Source organism: Carya illinoinensis, chromosome 11, assembly GCF_018687715.1.
Source record: "Carya illinoinensis cultivar Pawnee chromosome 11, C.illinoinensisPawnee_v1, whole genome shotgun sequence".
Lineage (NCBI taxonomy): Eukaryota > Viridiplantae > Streptophyta > Magnoliopsida > Fagales > Juglandaceae > Carya > Carya illinoinensis.
Window position 1 is genome coordinate 33,142,368 of NC_056762.1, and position 22,482 is coordinate 33,164,849.

General features: G+C 35.6%; 1 protein-coding gene and 1 pseudogene across 1 annotated transcript; both read right to left on the reverse strand.

Moving 5' to 3' along the window:
* Nucleotides 1-502: 502 nt before the first annotated feature.
* Nucleotides 503-4,510, reverse strand: LOC122280605 (annotated as a pseudogene).
* Nucleotides 4,511-13,074: 8,564 nt separating this feature from the next.
* Nucleotides 13,075-21,900, reverse strand: LOC122282404 (protein FAR1-RELATED SEQUENCE 5-like). The gene is made up of 5 exons (XM_043094358.1): nucleotides 21,316-21,900; nucleotides 20,371-21,216; nucleotides 20,170-20,277; nucleotides 19,743-19,853; nucleotides 13,075-13,134 (listed from the first exon to the last, which is right to left on the reverse strand). The coding sequence occupies exons 1-5, from the start codon at nucleotides 21,898-21,900 to the stop codon at nucleotides 13,075-13,077; spliced, it is 1,710 nt and encodes a 569-aa protein (XP_042950292.1).
* Nucleotides 21,901-22,482: the final 582 nt, after the last annotated feature.

The window sequence follows — 22,482 nt, forward strand, 5'->3', positions numbered from 1 at the left end:
GAGAATTGCATTTTTCATAGAAGTTTCAATTTGTACCCTAAACTATTAATAGGTTTTACTTCGCACCATTCATATAAATCTAACCATGATGATTGCATAATATGATCAATATTTGTTCATCTTAATGGCTAGATCTTAACTGGGTAGGATTTGATGCATGCATAACTGTGCTGTAACCCTGTTCTTACTAGCATATAGTAAAGATTTAGCCACTCACTTCTTTGGATGTAACCACACTGTCGAGCCAGGTAAAATGCTTGGGTTTGAATATTCTCTCTCTCTATTAGTCATTCTCTCTTTGCATAATCGTTGTTGTTAACACCACATATCACAACAGTAATGGATAATGTTGAACAATTATGCTTATCTACTGCTTGAGGGGATGTATATAAAATTTTGTCTATACACTCCATGCAGCTAGACTTTATTATTATTATTATACATGAAGATCCAAAAAGTCCAAATGGATTTTTCTTTTTCTTTTTTTTTTCCCCAAAGAAAACTTAATTAAAACCAAAGAGTCCACATACACTGAAGAGTTCAGGAACATAACGAAAACATAAAGCATAACAAAAACATAACGAAAACATAAAGCATATAAGTCTAGCTATTATTACACAGGTGGGTCCTTCCCACTATGAAACTCCAACCTACTCTTGCATTGACCTTAACATGGAATCAAGGATTCTGTTAAATCTGCAATGTTTTAGTAATCAGCAGCATTAGATTGTAAAAACTTCAGTTCTCACGGACAAGGGACTCCTTACAGCATGCACACCATTAATCCACGTCAGGCTCCCAAAATAGTATCCTGTGTTCACCTTGTGGGTTGTGGAGATTGTAACCCGGAAGGAGATCTTCTTAATAGTAGAGTTGAATTCCAAGACATTAGGATTTACTGATATCATTATGCCAAATGGAGGTTCGATTACAGCTCTATAAGTAGATTTTGAGGTTGCCACATTTGTAACAGTTCTGGTGATAGTAATAGAATTTCTTAGACTTGGTATAGTTATAGAAGGTAGATTTACATCCAAAATGGAGGGTTCTTTACTAGGGCACACCATGGATTGCTTCTTGAGCCAAGAGATAGCAGAGTTGTTGTAAGCCATGGCACAGAGATAATGTATGTAATCGGTAGTGCCCATGTCATATACCAGTCCGGGGTCTGCTGCCTTGTTTGGATTTGCAATGCCACCTCCAAAATCAAATGGATTGGCAAGCTTCTGAGGAGATCCTTCAGCAAAGATTGGCAAACCAGATGGACCTGTCTGCCATGCTGCATCAAGATTTGTGAAGATTGACGTGTGATTAGTCAGTTTTATATGCATGGTCTTTTGAATGGTAGTGAACCGATGACAATTTTCTTAATGAAAGGTGTCAGAATAGGAGTACCAGTTGTGAAAAGGGCTGATTTTATGGCTGCTGGGGACCAGTTAGGGTGCAAGGCTTTGAGAAGTGCCACGATGCCTGAGATATGAGGAGTTGCCATTGAAGTTCCCGACTTCATGGCATATCCACCATCCATCGATGGATCGAGGGCAGTAGTGGCGGCCAATATGTTGGAACCAGGTGCAGTTATATCTGGCTGTCCCACATATAAACAAGATAGAATCATAAGAATCAAAGCCCTGCTTTTTATGATAGTGCTGCTCAGGCTACGTTGGACTTGTATTAGTTTATCTGGATACCGTGCAGAAATAGAGCCAAATAATTGGACACATTCAAAGGTCGAAATATTGAGGCAAAACGAGAGGTAAAAAAAAACAAAAACAAAATATAAGGTTACTTAAAACTGTTTCACATGCATTGAAGAAATGTAGCCTTGTTCCATTCTTGTTTCCCAAACAAGAAGCAGGCATAAACCCATTATTGAATCCAAAAGGGTTTGGTAAGAGAAATTCCAAAATTGTCTGATCTTGTGTTCAGGCTGGTACAGGCCTAGCATATGTTAGTACGGCACGTTCCGACTGAGCATTCTAGTCCCTGCCTAAAGCCAGATTAATTAAGCAGTGTGTATTAAAACGAACCTTTAGAATTGCTGGTGCAATAGAGCTAGGCCCCCTAGATGAGAAATACGCAACCTTTGGTGATACTGGCATGCCCACAATTGTTTTCGTAAGGCTCAACTTCACTAGAGGATTCCTGCGTGCGCCATTCCAACAATCGATTAAAGGATTAGAAAACAATCTGGACCATGAAATCAAGAATGGTCATGGAGGTGTTTTACCCAGTGGACCGGATGTAAAACAGTATCTGGGTGCCGATTTCATAGTCAACTTCAATGCATGGGAAGTCAGCACCACATGAAGTCAAGATATCATTGGGATTCCTGGCAACAATCAACCCAACACCTCCTGCTTTCTGCACAACTGTTGAGGCTGTCAAAAAACCCAGCCAAGCCATTGAAGTGAAGCAGAGAACCACATTCCCGTCTACCCTAGTTTCGTCAGGTTTGAGGAATTCACACCTGCTTGAAATTTAATTAAGAAAAAGGAATCATGCTCAAGTTAACTTGCAAGTTATAAGAATGTTCATCCAAAGAAATAGATCAAGCTACCTTCCTGCGGTATAATTAAGTCCTGTGGACTCCGGGAATACCAAGCCTGTAAAATCAATCTCCTTTCCTGTAAAAAGGGCTTGACCCTACAATAACCATCGCACACGACGTTGTTTCATATTCATTCTCAAAAGAAATGATGAAGAAGACTCTTGACGACCGGATGGTTGATATTTTAAGCTGCTATCTGCCTAATCAAAAACACCATACCAGTAAAGTTTTATTGTTTCCTAGAGTAATAGATGTAGGAAATGCTCGATCAGTGGTGCTTGCTGCAACAGTTAAGATCTATGGTGCTGTGTTACTAACACTGTATGCCCAAGGTCCGTCATTGGCGGCTGCACAAACTACAGTGATTCCCCTGGCCACAGCATGGAATGAACCAGTGGCAATGCCATCACGTTCATCAACATCTGAGAACAGAGGAATGGGAGAAACAATTGACAAAGATAAAACATCAACCCCATCATGTATGGCATCGTCAAAAGCTTTCAGCATATCAGCCGCTGCACATTGGCCTCCAGATATATTCCAGCAAACCTTGTATATGGCCAAGCGAGCACGGGGTGCACCACCTCTAACAGTTCCAGTAGCAAGGCCCCTGAAGCTAACATTGCCCACGAAGGAACCACCAGCGGTGCTGGCAGTGTGCGTGCCATGTCCATTTGCGTCTCTGGGAGATAAGTATTCTCGGTCTCTAAATGAGTTCAATGGCTGACCGTATTCTGCAAGAAATCCATCGATGTACGAACGGGCTCCAATAATTTTCTTATTGCAGTTTGTTGTGGCATTGAATTTGTCCCCAGATATGCAGACACCCTGCCATCGAGATGGAACTGGCCCGAGACCATCATCCCCGAAAGATTTGGACTCCGGCCATATTCCTATTTCATTAGGCAACTTGTCAAGAGTCCATTATAGACATGAGAGAGAGAGAGAGAGAGAGAGAGAGAGAGAGAGAGAGAGATGATTGTAATGATGAAGATGCTGAACCTGTATCGAAGACACCTATGATAACTCCATCGCCCATTTTACTGTTGTGAAGAATATTGTTGGGAGACTGAGGAGACAGACCGAGAAAATCCCAGCTCCTAGTTGTCTGCAGCTTGTGAAGACTATTTGGTATGACGCGAACAACCCCAGGCAAATCTAAAATACCTCACACGATCAACAAAAGGAACAATGCTAAGACAACTACTATGATTGTAACTCATATCCGAAAACTAGAGTTAATTATTTTATATGTTAGTGATCGCATGCATGGTATTGTTGACTCTAGATATGATCATCTACTTTTTCATAGCTATTGATTTGGCTGGTACCAGCTAGTTGTTGTGCTTGAGACTCTGTAAGCTTGGCTGCAAATCCAGAGAACCCATGCTTGTAACTGTAGACCATCAAACCTGAGGCTATTTCCTTGCTTCAGATAGAAAAAAGTACCAATAATCAGAAGAGAACAAACCTTTTACTAAGATTTATTAGCTAGGGATCCCAGCCAATCCAGGTTGAAGTACATAAAATTTTGTTTATTTCGTCATATATTTAAGCCATACCTCCCTACTACTGTGGCAAGCATATCATGATGTGAGTCTTGGATCAACTTGGGATCGTCTCGCGGCTTCTCTCCCAGATAAACTATGTGAACCTGTAAATTGTAAGAGGAACTTAAGCACACCGGACCGATTAAGGGCTTCTAAATATCAATTCAGCCACACCCAAGTTCGGATGATGGAGTATTAAATATTACGTACGTTGCTTCTTGCCTTCACGATTGTTGTAATACTCTGGCCATTCAGAACCAAGATTAGATACACTAAAACAAACATTGATGGACTCATCTGGTTCCGCATAACATCCGACCGCTCCACACACCTTGACCGTCATTTCTTATATAATAACGGACCATGCTGACAGTTAATGTGGTTCAGTATCAGAAATCCAATCGATAGGAAAAATCTTAATGAGTGGCTTTAAACCGAGTCAGATAACTGCGATAAGACTGCTTTAAATAATATTTAACAAAAAATAAAAGTTCAGAATCAGTAATCCAATATATAAGAAAAACTAGTGGCTTTAAGGCACTGAGTCAGATGACATGTCATCTTGTAATAAGACTGCTTTAAATAATATTTAATAATAATAAAAAAAAAAAAGTTCAAAATCAATAATCCAATAGATAAAAAAAATCTTAATGAGTGGCTTTACGGAACGAGTCAGATGACTAGGATAAGGCTCCTTTAAATCATATTTAATAAAACAATTTTGCTAGGGACTTGGCATGTACAAACAGGAAGCAGTCGGCATGTCACTTCATTTTTTATATTAAAAAAATAAAAAATAAAGAGAAACCAGCGTACTGGTTCAGCTTTAATTTTCTCTTTCTTCTTTCTTTCATTTCTTCTCTCTTTCTTCTTCTCTCAGTTTTATTTTTTTAATTTCTATGTTTTTGATTTTGGTATCTCGATTCAGCTTTTCAATTCAAAATTTATGCAGTTTTGCTTCTTCTTCTCCCAATTTTTTTTCTTAATCATCTCGAACATGGCAGTCTAACAAAAGTTAAGTTATAAGAAAGAAATGTTCAAAAACAATGAAACGTTATTGTTGCTACAATCCCACCTTGGGAGAGTTACAGAAAAGTAATAGAAACAAAATATTATTCATACGAAATCCATTCTATTTTCTCGCCCAACCCAGTATAAAGAAAGAACACTACTTTTGTTTTGAATTTTGCACACACTTCATTGCTATACACATACTCGGATTATATATAAAAATAGAGTAAGCTAAGGAAATTTACAACATATAATACTATGAGATTTACAAAACCGTTCCTTAATTCAAGCTTGCACAAAATCTGCCCAGAGTTATTCTTGCAGAACAGGTTCTCCCACTTTGGTTTGGTGCTCTGGCTTTTTAGACAGCTTCCATCAAGCTTGCATGGTGCTCTGGTAAGAAGTCGTCGTCGTGTTGTTCTCTCAAATTATCAAAGAGTTCCAAGAGATTATATCGAACTCCTCCATTGTCAAAAACACACCAAAAGCATAATCAATATCCGAACAGTAACACAACGAGACACCAAATCTAGAGTTTATTAAGGTGAAATTGCATGTGCAAAATTAATATATAAAACTGTATAAGTCCTCAAATTAAAAATATATATATATTGCATGAGTTCTCAGAAATGCTTGCCTTCAAGTTAAAGGGAAAGGGACATGCCATCTTCGACAAAGGCACTTCGAGAGATGGAATCGTCATATTCGACAGAGGGATGGAATTACAAAGGGAGGAAATGAGGAAGGAAAAAACTCAGAGGGAGGGGCACGATAGTAAATGGTGCATTTCGATGAGGACCAGATTTCACATGCAAGGAAGGAGAAAGGAGAACCAAATTTTGCAGACTTGAGAAAGAGAAACTGAGGAGGGAAATAAATTTGGCACGCAGGGAAGGAGAACCACCGTAGAGAAAGGGAAACAATTCACACGAAGGAAGGAGAACCACCATAAAATAAAAGAGAAGGAAGAAGATAAAGGAAGTAAAGTTAGGGCTACGGTTTGGGTGAAGATGAAGGAAGAAGATGGAGAAGATGGAGAAGATGAGAGGGGAAATGAAAGGAGGAAGAATATTTCGTACAATACACACCGTTTCATTAAGGACACGTAGGACCCAACTGCTTGGCGACTACCCCTCCTACTTGCAGTTAGCATTTTTCTTAATAAAAAGGAAAAGTTTAGAATCAGTAATCCAATGAATGAGAAAAATCTTAATGAGTGGTTTATGGCCATCGAGTCAGATGACATGTCATCTTGCGATTAGATTACTTTAAATAATATTTAATAAAAAATTAAAGTTTAGAATTAGTAATCCAATGAATAAGAAAAGAGAATAACTTAAAATCGGACTTGGTGTAAAGAATAGATTTACACCTTGCAATGAAGTTATGACACATGTAGTTCTTAGGAACAACCGATTTCAGTTAATCAAATCTCATACACATCCCCATAACTCTCTCTCTCTCTCTCTCTCTCTCTCTCTTCCATTGGCACAACACTCTCTTTCTCTGCTCTCTCCTCCCTTTGCTCTCTCATCATCACAAGAAAACCAAGCAAGCAATTGTTATTTTCATCCCAGCTACAGCTAAAACAAATCTCAATTCTTCAAATCTTTAAGCCTCAAGTGGTGAATAAAGATTTTCATGTCCTTATTGATGATTAAGGACAGAAGACTAGCTCTGAAAAGAGGCATTTTTTAAAATTCGGATGAGCTATAACTCCAAATTCGATGGAAAAATCTTCAACAAAGAGAACTTTAAATCAACTCAAGCACTAGCTTGTCGTTGTTGGCGAGCTTCCCTATTACAAAATCCCAAAGTCAATGCCTTACAGATTTCAACAAAGATAAATAGAGTGATAAGAAAATAACCCATAAGAGAATGAAAAGACTTTAAGAATAGCTATCGTGGTATTGCAAATATTTTTGGCTAAAAGGTCTTCTGATCAATACATATCTTTGATTTGGTTACCAACAACGAAGTGTCTTGGCTTGAGGAGAGAGAGAGAGAGAGAGAGAGAGAGAGCACGACCAACCATTTGTTTGGAATGAGAAATTAATATTTTAATGTTTGATGAATGAATAATGGTTATCTATCTTTGGCCAAGCACTGTAGCTGAAGTTTAAATTAGTTTAGATATGCCCAATTCAATGTATAGTTTTTTTGACACATATTATTCAAATTTTGATCAACCTCCTCATTTGGTTAAGCAAATAAGAATGCTCTAATAGAGTTGTGACATGAGTAATTTTTAAGAAATGAAGAATAGAATCTGTCTTAGGTAACTAAATCCCACAAATGTTCTCTCTCTTTCTCCCTCCCTCTCTCTCTCTCTACTCGATATTCCTTTCAAGAAGGAATATTTTTGGTTGCAAATTCATAACATGCCTCTAGCATGCATGACAGAAGAAGTAGGGACACAGATTGGGAAAAGTATTGGATGTCATTGTTGATCAATGGGGGCTTGGATGGGGTAAGTTCTTGAGAATTAAAGTAGAAGTGGACATCACCAAAGCATTGGTTAGAGGCACATTCTTAAACTTCGATGGTCACAAAACATGGTTTCAGTTTAAGCATGACAGCGTACCAACTTTTTGCTTCAAGTGTGGAGTTATTAAGCATGTTAAAAGAATCTGTCCAAAGGTGCCATCTGTCAAAAGTAATGAAGCTGATGAAATTCAATATGGGCCATGGTTGTGTGCTGTTGCAGTTTCCTTTAACAAAAACAATAAAAAAAGGTATGGTGGTGGAGGTGATAGAGATAAGAAAGGGGCTGGGAATCCATGGTAGCAAGGGCATTGGGATGGGATGATGCTCGAAAAAGAAAGTCTAATATGAAGGAGCAATTTTAGGAGGTAGAAAAGGGAGGTAGTATTCAAAAGGGAAGTGTAGTAATTATGGCAAGAGAGCTAAACATGGAGAAAGAAGAGGAGATCAAGGGAGGTGATTATGAATGAATGTGAGGTCTGGGAAAGGAAACTATGTCTAAATTAGAGGGGCTACCTATCACTAGGGATGTTAAACCTCTTAAAAAAAAAGCATTTACAGAAAGGAATGTGCAAAAGATATGGTAGCTGCAACTACTCGAGGTCAGCAAGTGAACAAAACTGGAGTCCTTATTCAGATGCCAAATTGGTATCACGGATTACTTCTCTGGACCAGTTTTTGACATATCAGGCTCTTATTTTGGAAAGATAAAAAAAAGGGAGGTCAATTAAAAAACGAGAGCCAGAGATAGATTCTATACAAATCATGCAAAAGAGAGTCAGGCTCAAGTGGTCAGTTGTGAAGAAAGGAATAGAATGAATGAAGGTGCATAGGATGAGGCCATGGAAAACAATGTATCTAAGAAACAAAAGGGGCAACCAATGGAAGTCATGGATACTAATGTTATTTAGTTGGCAGAGGCTGTCATGTAACCCCACCAACAGTAATGAATTGCCTAAGTTGGAAATATCGAGGATTTGAGAATCCTTATATAGTTAGAGAACTTCATTTTTTTTTTTTTTTTAAATAGAAACAAAGTGTAGAAGGAACTAGGTAGAAAGGATAAAGAAGCTGATAAAAATGGAAAATAGATTTGTAGTAGAATGTAAAGGAATGAGTGTGGGTTTGGCTTTCTTATAGATGGATAACATGGATGCAGTTTTGGAATCATACACTCAACACCATATTTCTTTAAGAGTTGAAAACTTAAACCTCACTAGATTTTATGGTAATCCATCACTACAAAAAGGAAAGCAATTAGTGTTGAAACCTGCAAATGATTTGGGGTGGCTTTGTGTAGGAGACTTTAATGAAATAGTCAATAATAGAGAGAATAGTGGAGGGCCTATGAGACCATATAGACAAACGGAAAGTTTCAGAGAAGTTATGGAGGAATGTGGACTAAGTGACATGGGTTATGTTGGGAATAAATTTACATGGTCTAACAATTGATATGGTGCTGAATTCACTAGCGAGAAGTTAGAGAGAGCTTTATGCAATGCTAAATGGGCTAATTGGTTTTGTTGCCAAAATGACTAACACAAGAAGGGGGTAAATTGAGTTATATTTAAAAAATTAACAATTATAAATCAAATATATAATATAAAATATAAATAAAGAGTAAGGGTAAGAGAGAAGCAAACTCAGTATGTTAACGAGATTTGGCCCCACTGCCTACGTCCTTGTCTCAAGCTACCCATTGAGGATCCCCAAATTCACTATTCAACCTTCTTCAGGTGGAGATAGAAACCTATTACACCTTTGAATAACACTACAAAGGATCCGTGTAGAACACCCTCTACACTTGCAATCACCTTACACGTGGTGATTCAACTATTCCATGTGTAGAACATTTTTTACACGCACAAGGGTTATACATACCCTTTTATTGATACAAGAGCTGATAGTGGGTACGTTATCAGAAAACACGTTTCAATGAGTGAAATAAGAACAATACAGCGCAAACAATATCTTTCAAAATGAAAAAGAGTTAAGGCTCAATGCTTAGAGAAGAGAGAATGAAAGTTTTGAATGAATGTTGGATGCTCTTGGTGTTGTGTATGTGAAACTCTCAAATGATTTATTTATAAGCATATGAGACTTTATATTCAAATTTAAAAAGATTCACATGTCAAAGACAATATCATTCACTTTTCAAAAAGGAAAACTCTATAGGAAACCGGCGTGGGGAACTGCGGGGAAACCACGTCTCACGTGGCAAAATGAATACGACGCCTTTTTCCCTCCTTCGTTAGTCTTCCCCTTTTCATTTCCATTTGAAAGTTTTCCCCCATCTTCTTCATCTTCCCTTCGTCTTCCCCTTTCCCCCATTTCTAGACCTCCCTTTCATCTTCAAGCGTTCGTCTTCCACCATCCCCACACGAAAACCGACGATATAGAAAACTTCTTTAGCCGATTTTTCTCTTCCCGTGAAACCGAGATACTCTGAGCTTCCCTTCGATCCTCTGCCTCCCACTTCAAAGCCAAAGTCACCGAAGCTCTCGCTCCCCCTTTGACACCGAAAGAAACCCTAACCAAGCTCTGTGTTTCTCCCTCCACCTTCCTTCTTTTACATAGAAATTTTCCTTGGTGCAGGATATCTCGGATGCTCAATGGAGGAACTTTGGTGTTCAATAAGTCGAAAGCTTATTTTGGGTTAAGAGAGAGGGGGATGTCCATTGTTTGGCTTGGTATGTGCTTTTTATTATAACTCAACTCAGTTCTTGAAAAATATTTTTAAGATGTCCATTGTTTGGCTTGGTATGTGCTTTTCATTATAACTCAACTCAGTTCTTGAACAATATTTTTAACACGGCGTTTCTCTAATCTTCATAGATTTTTAATTCCTTCTTTATTTTTGTTTGCTGTGCTGATTTTCTACTCTGCAACATCCTATTCATCCTATCGAGCAGACCCGAGTCATTATCTTTTAGTAAAGGTTCGTTTCATGCAAGTTTGTGTACATCTTGTAGCAAATAGTGCAATTAATAAGGAAATTATTCTTATTAATTGTACATGGATTAATTACAGTGAGATTTACCTAGTAAAATTCCAAGATTAAAATTAATTTTATTTCTACTCTTTATCTGCAAATACTTGAGAAGGTAAGACTAGCGTATCACATTCCTATAGTGACTGATGTCCACGAAGCTATCCAAGCAAGCTTTTGTTTTCTAGTGGTAGCCTTGTTCCTTCTGTTTTATTTTTATCTAGATATGTCTTTACATATGGCGGCAGCCATATTTGTTGACTGGGTGTATACTCTTATTCAATCAATATTGGATAATAATTTGGCATAATATCCAAATTCATCCTAATTATTTGCTCTTTTCACGATGAGGTGTTTATATGTATTTCATGATCTTTCCTAAGCAAATGATAATAGCCATCTTATGACTTTTTGGGGATGGTAAGAGTGAATTGCATGTTTCTTTACTGGATTAGTTGTATACCTCAGGAGCATTTGTGCTTGTATACCTGTATGACTAAGTCTATGCATCTATTTGTGTAAAATGAGGAAAAATAGAGCTGTGACCAATTTTGTATTGTACTTCAATAGTAGGAAATCTTGATTTTGGACTTGTGCAATATCCACCATTAGAAATTCTAAGAAAAACATCAAAATTGGATCAGATGTGGTACTAATAGTACTACTGTTATAGTGTCTGATTCTGACTCATGATGTACTTCAAATTGTCCCTAAATCTGCATGCAGTACTGTGCATGTTCCAATGATTAAGGATCAAGTTCAGATAGATTGAACAATTCCAAAAGAGAAATGACATGATATTATAATAAAGATCATAATTTATCTTGCTTACAATAATGAAATTTCAATGAAATGTGAGATGTGCTCTATAAATTCTGGTCGAAAATGTGAGAATTGTCATTTTATAATTCTGGTTGGAAACGTGAGATGTCTTGGAATATATATATATTTTTTCGGTTTATTTTGGTGTCCTATGAAAATTGAGATGTGCACTAGGCAGTTTTACTAGTCTGCAGTCTTTGAAGACTCTTCCACAAGTGCAGATGTGCTAGCAGTTTTAATGTATTGAGCAGTTTGTGTAAAGGCAAAAATTGGCTAGGATTAGATGACTAAATGATAAGATTTATCTTATCATTATTTGATTAAATTTGGATGAATGATAAGGTTTATCTTATCATTATTTGATTAAATTTGGATGAATGTAAAATAAGTATTGATTTATATCTAAACAATGTTGAGTCTATCTAGAAGTGTTAGGAGTTGTTTAGATAAGTCCATGAAGTCAAAATCGAGTTCTGATAGCAATGCACTTATCCAGAAGAAATCTGAACAGAGTTTAATCTATATCAGAAGAAGTTATCACGAAATGTTAGCAGTCCGTCGGGACGCGTTTTCGCGTCTGTTGCTAACCGTCAGCAGAGTCCTACTGCAAGTAGAACTCTTTTCAGACATTCTATTTAAAGGGATTCGGTTTTGTATCTCTTCAAGGACTTCAAGCCACGAATTTTACAGAAGAGATTCTGAGTGTTTATGAGAGAAAATTCACTTGAGAATTTTCATAGGGTTTTTCATATCTTCTTGAGTGTGACCATGCTTTGAGTGTGAAGGAACATCGATTGGATTTCAACCTCTGGAGTTCCAGAAGGGAAGTCAACATTTAAAAATCGCTAGAGGTTCTGGCTGCTACTGTGGTAGAAGACAAACGGATCGTTTGTCTAGGCAAGTAAGAGAGTCGAATTGCAAAGGTTTTGTAATTGATTATTTCTTGTAATTGTTCTTCAAATAATAAGATTGACTTTCCTGGATTGGCTGCCCCGTAGGGTTTTACCTTTAAAGAGTTCTTTAAAGGGTTTCCCTTTGTAACCAATCGTTGTGTCTTGCAAGTTTGATTATTTATTTTAAAGTATTTGATTTGTTTCATAATCTTGATAATTGAGATCTAACTTATTTGTTCAAGGAAATTGGTAGACAATTTCGTGGTTTTACAAGGGTACATTGGGAATTTCAATTGGCATCAGAGCGTGGTTCACTCATTCGAGTGTGATCCGTGCCCTTGTAGATCATGTCGACGTCATTATACGTTCCACCATACTTCGATGGGGAAAATTATGCTTATTGGAAAGTTCGTATGAGGGCTTTTCTCAAGTCTTTGGATGAACATGTATGGCATTTGGTTGAACGAGGATAGACTAAACCCGAGACATCTATAGATGATTGGACAAAAGATGAAATCAACAATTGCAATTTGAATAGCAAAGGACTTAACGCTATTTTCATGGCGGTATCCTCCGAAGAATTTAAAAGAATCTCCATATGTGAGATTGCTAAAGAAGTTTGGGATATTTTGGAGGTTACACATGAAGGCACAAGAATAGTAAAAAGTTTGAAATTAAAAATGTTAACCACAAAATTTGAAGAGATTAAAATGTTGGAATACGAAAATTTTAATGATTTTTATGCTAAACTGAATGATATTGTGAATTCTAGGTTTAATCTTGGCGAGAAGGCGAAGGATTCAAGGATCGTGAGGAAAATTCTAAGGTCTTTACCTGAAAGATTTCGATCCAAAGTTACCGTTATTAAAGAAAGTAAAGATCTTGATGCAATAAGGGTAGAAGAACTGATAGGTTCTTTATAAACGTATGAATCTTTGTTTCCTCAAATAAGAAAATGTAAGTTTATTGCCTTAAAAGCTATGGAAGAAAATCAAGATGATTTTTCTGATGAAGAAAATCTTAACAATGAGGATATAGATCTCATAGTAAGAAAGTTTAGAAAATTCATGTTTAATAAAAAGTATAGTGGAAAGAAAAAAAGAGGTAAAGAATTTTTTACAAAGAAAAATTATTTTGAAAAATGGAATAAAAAAAATCTGATAAAATAAAGTGTCATGAATGTTCTGCTTATGGTCATATAAGAATTGAATGACCAAATTTCAAGAAAAGTAAAGGAAAAGCATTGAATATTACACTTAGTGATAGTTCAGAATCTGAAATTTCAAGTTCATCATCTGATTATGACAATACTTTTGTGGCTTTTTCTACTATTATTAATGATTTTTCTGATATTGAGCTAATAAAATCTGAAAGTGATGATGACAATAGTGATTCGGAGGTTGCTCTAGTTGTGGATGATCATGAGTTGAGTTTACAAGAAACTTACAATGATGTGTGTAAAGAAGTGATCAAATTAAAAAAACTCAACAAGAAGCTGTACAAGAAATTCACTAACATGGAGAGTGAGAAAAATAATTTGTCTGAGGCATTCAAAATTTATGATATTGAAATAGCAAGATTAAGGGATCAAACTATTGCATTAAAAAAGGAATTGGAAAAAGTTCAAGAAAAAACAGTAACACATAAACTAGAAGAGATGTTGAGTTTTCAAAAATCTAGTTGTGATCGCACGGGTTTGGGGTATATGACTTCCCAAGTTATGGAACTTAGAGACCCATCATCCGCTGCCACCTCATCAAAAAATATCATTTTTGTTAAAGGAAGTCAAGATGAGGAAACTCCAAAGAAGGCCGTGTCTACAACTCATGCTCCAAGAGCCTCACATGATAGATCAATGACGAAGAAATCCAACCAAGGTAAGTCCAAAGGTAAGTTTATTCCTACTTGTCATTATTGTGGTGTTATTGGTCATATAAGGCCAAATTGCTTTAACTTGAATAAAGTGAAGAAAAATGGATGTGAAAGAAATCCGAAAAAGAAAGGAAATATTTTAAAGAATCAAGTTTGTGATATGAATCAACAGATAAACTTTTTAAGTCTCAAACTTGGTGAACTAGCAGATTTTTGCTTTCAAAATAAAGAAAAGATCATACAAAGTGATGTTGATAAAAAGAATAGGCCAAAATTTAAAGCAAGTGGGTGGTCAAAAAGGATGCCATGTCATATTAATGAATAGGACTACTTGCATGCTCTTGCATCCTTTATATTATTGCATTAGCCTAGGACATGCATTTTATTTTTCTGTTTTGTTTTATGTTTGTATTTTTCAGTTTTAAATAAGGAAAATATAATATAAAAAAAAATTCTGGTTTGGTTTAAATCTTTTCTTTAAGGAAAGTGCATGCTTAATATGTCAAAGTTCGAACATTTGTGTTCTCACATAATAAATTCCTAAAACTATGCATCTTTCTATTTTGTGCGATTCAATTTGTACATACTAGCCCTATAAATTATCTTGGCAAAGTTCATTTTCAATGCACAGTGAGAAACTTATATGTATGTTTTTTTATAATTAAAGTTCACGTCATTTAATGAGATGCTCATCAAAGAGAGAGTTTATAACTTGAATTGACTAATACTAGTTGAACCTAGCATATAAATAAAAAGCTCTCTTTTTGCCAAATACAAAGAGTTGATCCATATAGAAAAAGTCGGTTAGGGGTGTAAATTTTAATCAGTAAATCGGAAAACCGGACCAGACCGGACCGGTTGTGCCGGTTTTGAACCGGTCCGGTCTGGAACCGGTTTCATAAAATGAAAAACTGGCTGGAACTGGTCCGGTTTCGATTCCGGTCATTTTTAGATCGGAACGGCCCGAACCGGACCGGTACTATTTAATATGTGTATATTTTTTTATTTATTTAATGTTATATATTATATATTTTATATTATATATAATTTTTTATATATAATATATAATAATATAAATTATAATTATATATAAGATAGTGTTATTTTAATTTATAAAATAAAAGTTTAATCTTAAACATGAAAATATAATTGATCATATGCTTTAAATATATAATATTATAAATATATATTATTTATTAATAACATTTTATCATAGATTCATAAGAAGTAAGAACTTAAAAAGAAAGAAAATCATTCAAATATTATCACTAAATTTTAATGGCCTAATACACTTAAAACTCTTCATATTTTTTTTGATAAGTACATAAGACATTAGTAGATAAATATAAATTATATATATTAGCATATAATTTATATAAAGCTATACCAAAGCTATACTAATAGCATAATTTTTTTACATAGCACTTTTTTTTTTACATAGCAGTCTTTTTATATAGTAATTTTTTTTTTAAGTAGAATTTTTTGACATAACAGTTTTTTTTTTATAAACAGATTTTTTTTTATAATAAATATATATTTTATTAAAATCGGAAAACCGGACCGAACTGGACTGGAAACCGGTAAAATCGGAATACCGGTTTAGGAGGGTAATCGGTGCGTAATCGGTTTTGAAAAATATAAAACCGGTGCCTACCAGTTCGGTCCTAGATTTTGTCCAAAATTGGACCGGTTACACCCCTAAAGTCGTGTTAATTCATTGCGGAAAAAGACAAATACCCTACACGGATCTCCTCTAATCATTATGGAAAAAGATGAGTAACAAACATGAACACAAAAAGGGGGTGTACAAACTAATGTTTAGAGGAGATGCTCATGTATCTAGGCCCTAGCATAAAGTTTGACTTTTAAGATGAAGCAACAAACTCTTGTGAGCATCTATAATAAGTAATCTTTCATGAATAAAGGTATCAAAAAAATATATTGAAGAAATGAGTTCATAAAAATGCTATGTTATAAGTATACTCACTCACACACTCACATAAACTTTTACATTGATGATCTTATGAGAAGTGAACATCCATAGTGATTATTGCAAATAAAAGGATGTACTCTATTGAATTTATTTTGTGAGTTACACTATGTTTGAATTAAGATACATCTAGGCATGTTACTTGCCCTTTTGTTTTTTTTATTAAAATTTTTTTTTTTTAAATTTCAATTTTTTTTTTATTTTTTTCTAATCTCTATTTATTTTGGTTTCTATAAAATAAATATAAAAATAAAAATATAAAGTTTTTTTTGGTTTGTTTGTGATATGAGCCTAAATCTGTATTTTTGGTCACTTATGCTGGTGTTGCAGTAGTCCCAATGGGACTCTTTTTCTTCAGGCACGTGCCTAGGCACACGGCACTTATGTGCCTTACGTTTTTTTCTTTCTTATGTCTCATACATGTGCCGACCTCTCACCCCCTTTCTCTCTTATTTTGCACGGCATCCAGCTCACTCACACATTTCCTCCTCTTTTGAGACCCAAGCAAATCCTTCATTCACTCATATCACTAGTTAGACTTTTGGAATTTTGAAGATCATCCAGTTCTACTCATCTTTGCATCCTAATCAAGGTAAGGCTAATGTGATTTTCGGACTTCTGAAATTTCTAGGGTTGATATATATTTCAGCCGATTTATGAGGGACTATTCATTATATGTGATTGGGTTGCGTTGAAATCACTATGGTTGCTCAGTTGAGCATTTTGTTTGCATGTATTGAGGACAGTTTTTGAGTGGGTCCTTAGCCTTTGTCATTCAGTTTTCATGGAATGCCCACCAAGTGTTTGTTTTTTGTCTCAACCAAGTTGTCTCAATCATTTGCTCATTGTTTAAACATATATTCATGCTCATACATCATGTGCATTTAATCCATAAAAAATTGAGACACATATGAGTTGTTTATCATGTCTTTCTTAGTATCTTCATCTTAGCTCACATAAGTAATATTTATTCTATTTTGTGTCTTGTCAGATTAGTGACAAAAAGGGAGAGATAAACAAATTGGAATATCTTGATATTATGAAATTTAGGGGGAGTTTGAGTAAGTCGGAGTTTAATAAATTTGCTGAAAATATAAAAAGAGGATCAACAAAATATTGAGGGGAAGAATTATATACTTTAGGGGGAGCAGCAGAATATTAAGGGGGAGAACTAAGTATTGAACATGGTTATTAATGATGACTAGAACACTTTCTTTTTATAGGTTTACATTACATCTAACCTTTAATTATTATTAGGACTAGTTTCAAAGAATGCTCTATGTCATTTCTTATCATTACTATATTAAGATATTTTTCATAAGATCATGGTCTGCTGGTTGTTTTTGTCTTAGGTACACACTACATTCATCAAGTTGGTTTTGTGACCGATCCACCAAAGGGAAGATTATATATGCAAGACATTCATCAAGTTGGTTTTGTCACCAATCCGCAAAAATGGGAGATTGTAAAGGCAAAAATTGGCCAGGATTAGATGACTAAATGATAAGGTTTATTTTATCATTATTTGATTAAATTTGGATGAATGATAAGGTTTATCTTATCATTATTTGATTAAATTTGGATGAATGTAAAATAAGTATTGATTTATATCTAAACAATGTTGAGTCTATCTAGAAGTCTTAGGAGTTATTTAGATAAGTCCCTGAAGTCAAAATCGAGTTCTGATAGCATTGCACTTATCCAGAAGAAATCTGAACAGATTTTAGTCTATATTAGAAGAAGTTATCACGAAATGTTAGCAGTCCGTCGGGACGCATTTTCGCGTCTGTTGCTAACCGTCAGCAGAGTCCTACTGCAAGTAGAACTCTTTTCAGACATTCTATTTAAAGGGATTCGGTTTTGTATCTCTTCAAGGATTTCAAGCCACGAATTTTACAGAGGAGATTCTGAGTGTTTATGAGAGAAAATTCACTTGAGAATTTTCATGGAGTTTTTCATATCTTCTTGAGTGTGATCATGCTTTGAGTGTGAAGGAACATCGATTGGATTTCAGCCTCTGGAATTCCAGAAGGGAAGTCAACATTTGAAGATCGCCAGATGTTCTGGCTGCTACTGCTGTAGAAGACAAACGGGTCGTTTGTCTAGGCAAGTAAGAGAGTTGAATTGCAAAGGTTTTGTAATTGATTATTTCTTATAATTGTTCTTCAAATAATAAGATTGACTTTCCTGAGTTTGGCTGCCCCGTAGGGTTTTATCTTTAAAAAGTTCTTTAAAGGGTTTCCCTTCATAACTAATCGTTGTATCTTACAAGTTTGATTATTTATTTTAAAATATTTGATTTGTTTCATAATCTTGATAATTGAGATTTAACTTATTTGTTTAAGGAAATTGGTAGACAATTTCGTGGTTTTACAGGGGTACGTTGGGAATTTTAGTTTGTAATGTATTGAGCAGCAGTTTGTTATTAAGAAGCAGTTTGCAGTTTGTTGTTGAGAAGTAGTTTGTAGTTTGCAGTTTGTTATTGAGAAGCAATTTGCAGTTTGCTGTTGAGAAGCAGTTTGTTGTTGAGAAGCAGTTTGTAATGTATTGAGCAGTTTGTAATTACATTGAAACAGTTTTAATGTATTGAACAATTTGTAATTTGAGAAGCAGTTTTAATGTATTGAGCAGTTTGTAGTTTGAGAACCAGTTTGTAATTTAATGTATTAAGCAGTTTGTAATTTGAGAGTCAGTTTGTAATTTAATGTATTGAGCAGTTTTTAATTTGAGAAGCAATTTGTAATTTAATGTATTGAGCAGTTTGTAATTACATTGAAGCAGTTTTAATGTATTGAACAGTTTGTAATTTGAGAAGCTATTTTAATGTATTGAGCAGTTTGTAATTTGAGAAACAGTTTGTATTTTAATATATTGAGCAGTTTGTAAGGGCTTTATAGGGTCTTGAGTAGCAGGTTAATGTAATGGCTTGCCAATACATAAATACCAACATTAGATTAAAACATAGAAATATTGTACAACGACCTGTAATGCCCATACATAAATACAAACAACAACTTGACTCCTAATGCACAAGTTTGCCTTGCAACAAAAAAAATGGTACATCAAGTTAGTTTCTAGTATTACAACTAAAAATATATGTTGCAATATTAGCCCTGCCAATATACAAAATACCAACAAATGGCTTCCCTTCCCAATATATGAATTACCAACAAATGGCTTCCCAATACACAAAATACCAACAAATGGCTTCCTTTCCCACTATACAAAATACCAACAAATGGTTTCCCTTTTCAATATACAAAATACTAACAAATGGCTTCCCAATACACAAAATACCATTTGAAAATACCAACAAATGGCTTCCCTTTCCAATATACAAAATACCAACAAATGGCTTCCCTTTCCAATACACAAAATACCAACAAATGGCTTCCCTTTCCAATACACAAAATACCAACAAATGGCTTCCCTTTCCAATATACAAAATACCAACAAATGGCTTCCATTTCCAATATACAAAATACCAACAAATGGTTTCCCAATACACAAAATACCAACAAATGGCTTCCCTTTCCAATATACAAAATACCAACAAATGGCTTCCTAATACACAAAATACCAACAAATGGCTTCCATTTCCAATATACAAAATACCAACAAATGGCTTCCCAATACACAAAATACCAACAAATGGCTTCTCAATATACAAAGATGCACTATCAAGCATGCCCTACAAAACATACAACATACTAAAATGTCAGTTTCCAATATTACAACTAGAAATATCAGTTGTAACAACATTAAATATTAGTATTATCAATAACATACCCATTAAATCATATCATTGCAGCGGTTGTGATCCATCCAATCCAAATTCTCCCAGTTGTGATTCATTCAACCCAAATTGCATGTGTAAATAGTAAACCCCAAATATTATTGTGTTAGAGACAATATTATTAAAATATAGACAACACATGACATCCACTTACACTTTCTTGACTCTCAATCATCGTCTCTCAGACATGGGTTCCACTAGTGTGACATACTGAGCTGTATGGATCAGCCTGCACGTCTCCAACACTGGGAGCATCCATCCCCGAAGGGCCAAATAAATTTCTGCAAGTGTCCACGATTGGTGTATCTCCTCCATCTCGCTAATAAACAAGTCACAAATATTTGTTAGCATTCTTGAATAGCTTCGCATTAACAAATTCTAAATAAAACCCGTTGATATACAAAATCGGCACCTGTTTGCATTTCCCCTTTACGAGTGCTTTCTTCGTCTTTGTCTTCGCTTTAAATTTCTCCATCCTCGATGCTCTCCTCAGAGATGGAGGTCTACCTTTCCCTCTCACAACATTCGGACTGAGTACTTGCTTTGAACTATCAACTGCAGTTGTGTCCTTTATCGTCCAACCATCATTAGAACCCATTAGGGTGATCGATGGGAGTTCTTGGTTGGAACGATATAAGTCAATTATTGCATACAATTTTGTAGTTGCATCCTTAGTAAGGATTTTTGAACCTGCTGCATCAGTAATCATCTGATAACATATATTTAACAGACTTGAATATCTATTTACATCTGCCTGATTATCCTCTGCATCATGGCTGCTACTAATTAACGTGTACCTCCTTTTGATGTCCTTTCTCCATCGATCTATAATGTACCTATTTGGCACATACTTAATCCCGTTACTTTTGAATATTGCCAAAATGTGTCTACACAATATCCCTCTTATCTGAAACAACCCACATGAACACTTTGCAGCTATATCTTCCTCACTAAAGTCCATATAGTGTGTAACCGGCTTAGTGAACTCTTCCACCTGAACTTCATCCTCTATAAGATAAGTCTTTATTGTACCATCCCTCTTAAGTAACTTTGGATCCATATCAATAATGTCAGTAATTTGCTGTTGAACTTCTTTAAATTTAGCATTCGTGTATAGATCTTGAAATCTCTTTTCAATTGGAGATCTAGATATACAGGGAATTGTAACACTAAATAAGTGAAAGTCCGCGGCAGTTTCATTCTCAATTTTCTTTTTCAACGCGTTGTCAAACTGGTCGACAAACTCTTTCAAGTTCATCTTAGCATGAACATAACCATAAAAAAATGCATTCATGCTCTCGCTCCGCTGCATTGTACTTATTCCAGCCCAAAATACATCTTTCAAAAATGCCGGTACCCAATGCTCACGCTCATCATATAAACTTTGCAGCCAAGCATTCTCATGCAAGTTATATGTGGTGATTAGTTGCTCCCAACAATTTTCAAACTCTTCCACACTTTGGGTGTCATACACACATTTCATCAAAGAAGTTTTCATGCCACTTTTGAACAAAACATGGGAGCCAAGCTTCTCGGGGACTTTCTTCAATATATGCCATAAACAAAAGCGATGTCGGCTTTCTGGAAATACAATGGCAATCACATTTTTCATCGCTTTGTCCTGATCTGTGATAATAGCTCTCGGAGCTATACCATCCATACATTGCAACCAAGTCTGGAATAACCACACAAACGTCTCCGTATCCTCACTGGATATCAATCCTGCGCCCAACAAAATTGACTGGCCGTGGTGGTTTACACCAACAAATAGTGCAAATGGCATACCATATCTATTCGTTAGATATGTGGTGTCGAAAGTGACCACATCACCGAAGTACTGATATGCTGCCCTACTACGAGGGTCTGCCCGAAAGACATTCTTTAATCTCCCCTCATCATCTAAATCCATCAATGCAAAGAACCTGGGGTTTTTGTACTGCATTCTTAAAAAATATTCTCGAAGCGCTCCAGCTCCACCTTTCCCAAGTCGTAGATGTCTTGCCTTATCAATATAATTACGACAATCATTTTTCAAAAATGGAAGGTTCTAGAATCCACCCGCCCCAACAACAAGACTGTCAAAGCTCTTATTCATTCGGATGCCAGCCAAGTCATTTGTATCTAACACTCTTTTTACGGTCTCACTAATTTCTCTATTACAACGAAAGAAGCAAGCTTTCTGTGGACTGAGACCGTGATTATGGATATTATGAACTGTTGTCAACCGTACCTTTCCCTCAACTTTAAAGGCATTAATCTTTGCCTTACATTCTGTCTTTCCCATCGGATGTGGTTTGGCAACGTTCAAGGTTCTATTCCGAGCCTTCCCACCACGAACACAAGCAAGGGTGACATATCTAACTTTCCCATCGTCGACTTTCTCACTCCTTTTTATCATCACCCCAAATCCACATTTCTTACTGTATTGCTTATAATAGCTCAATAATTCTTCAAAAGAATTAAATTCCATCCCTGACTTTGGCTCCTCAATTATATCACCGCCGTCATCAAGTCTAGAGGATGA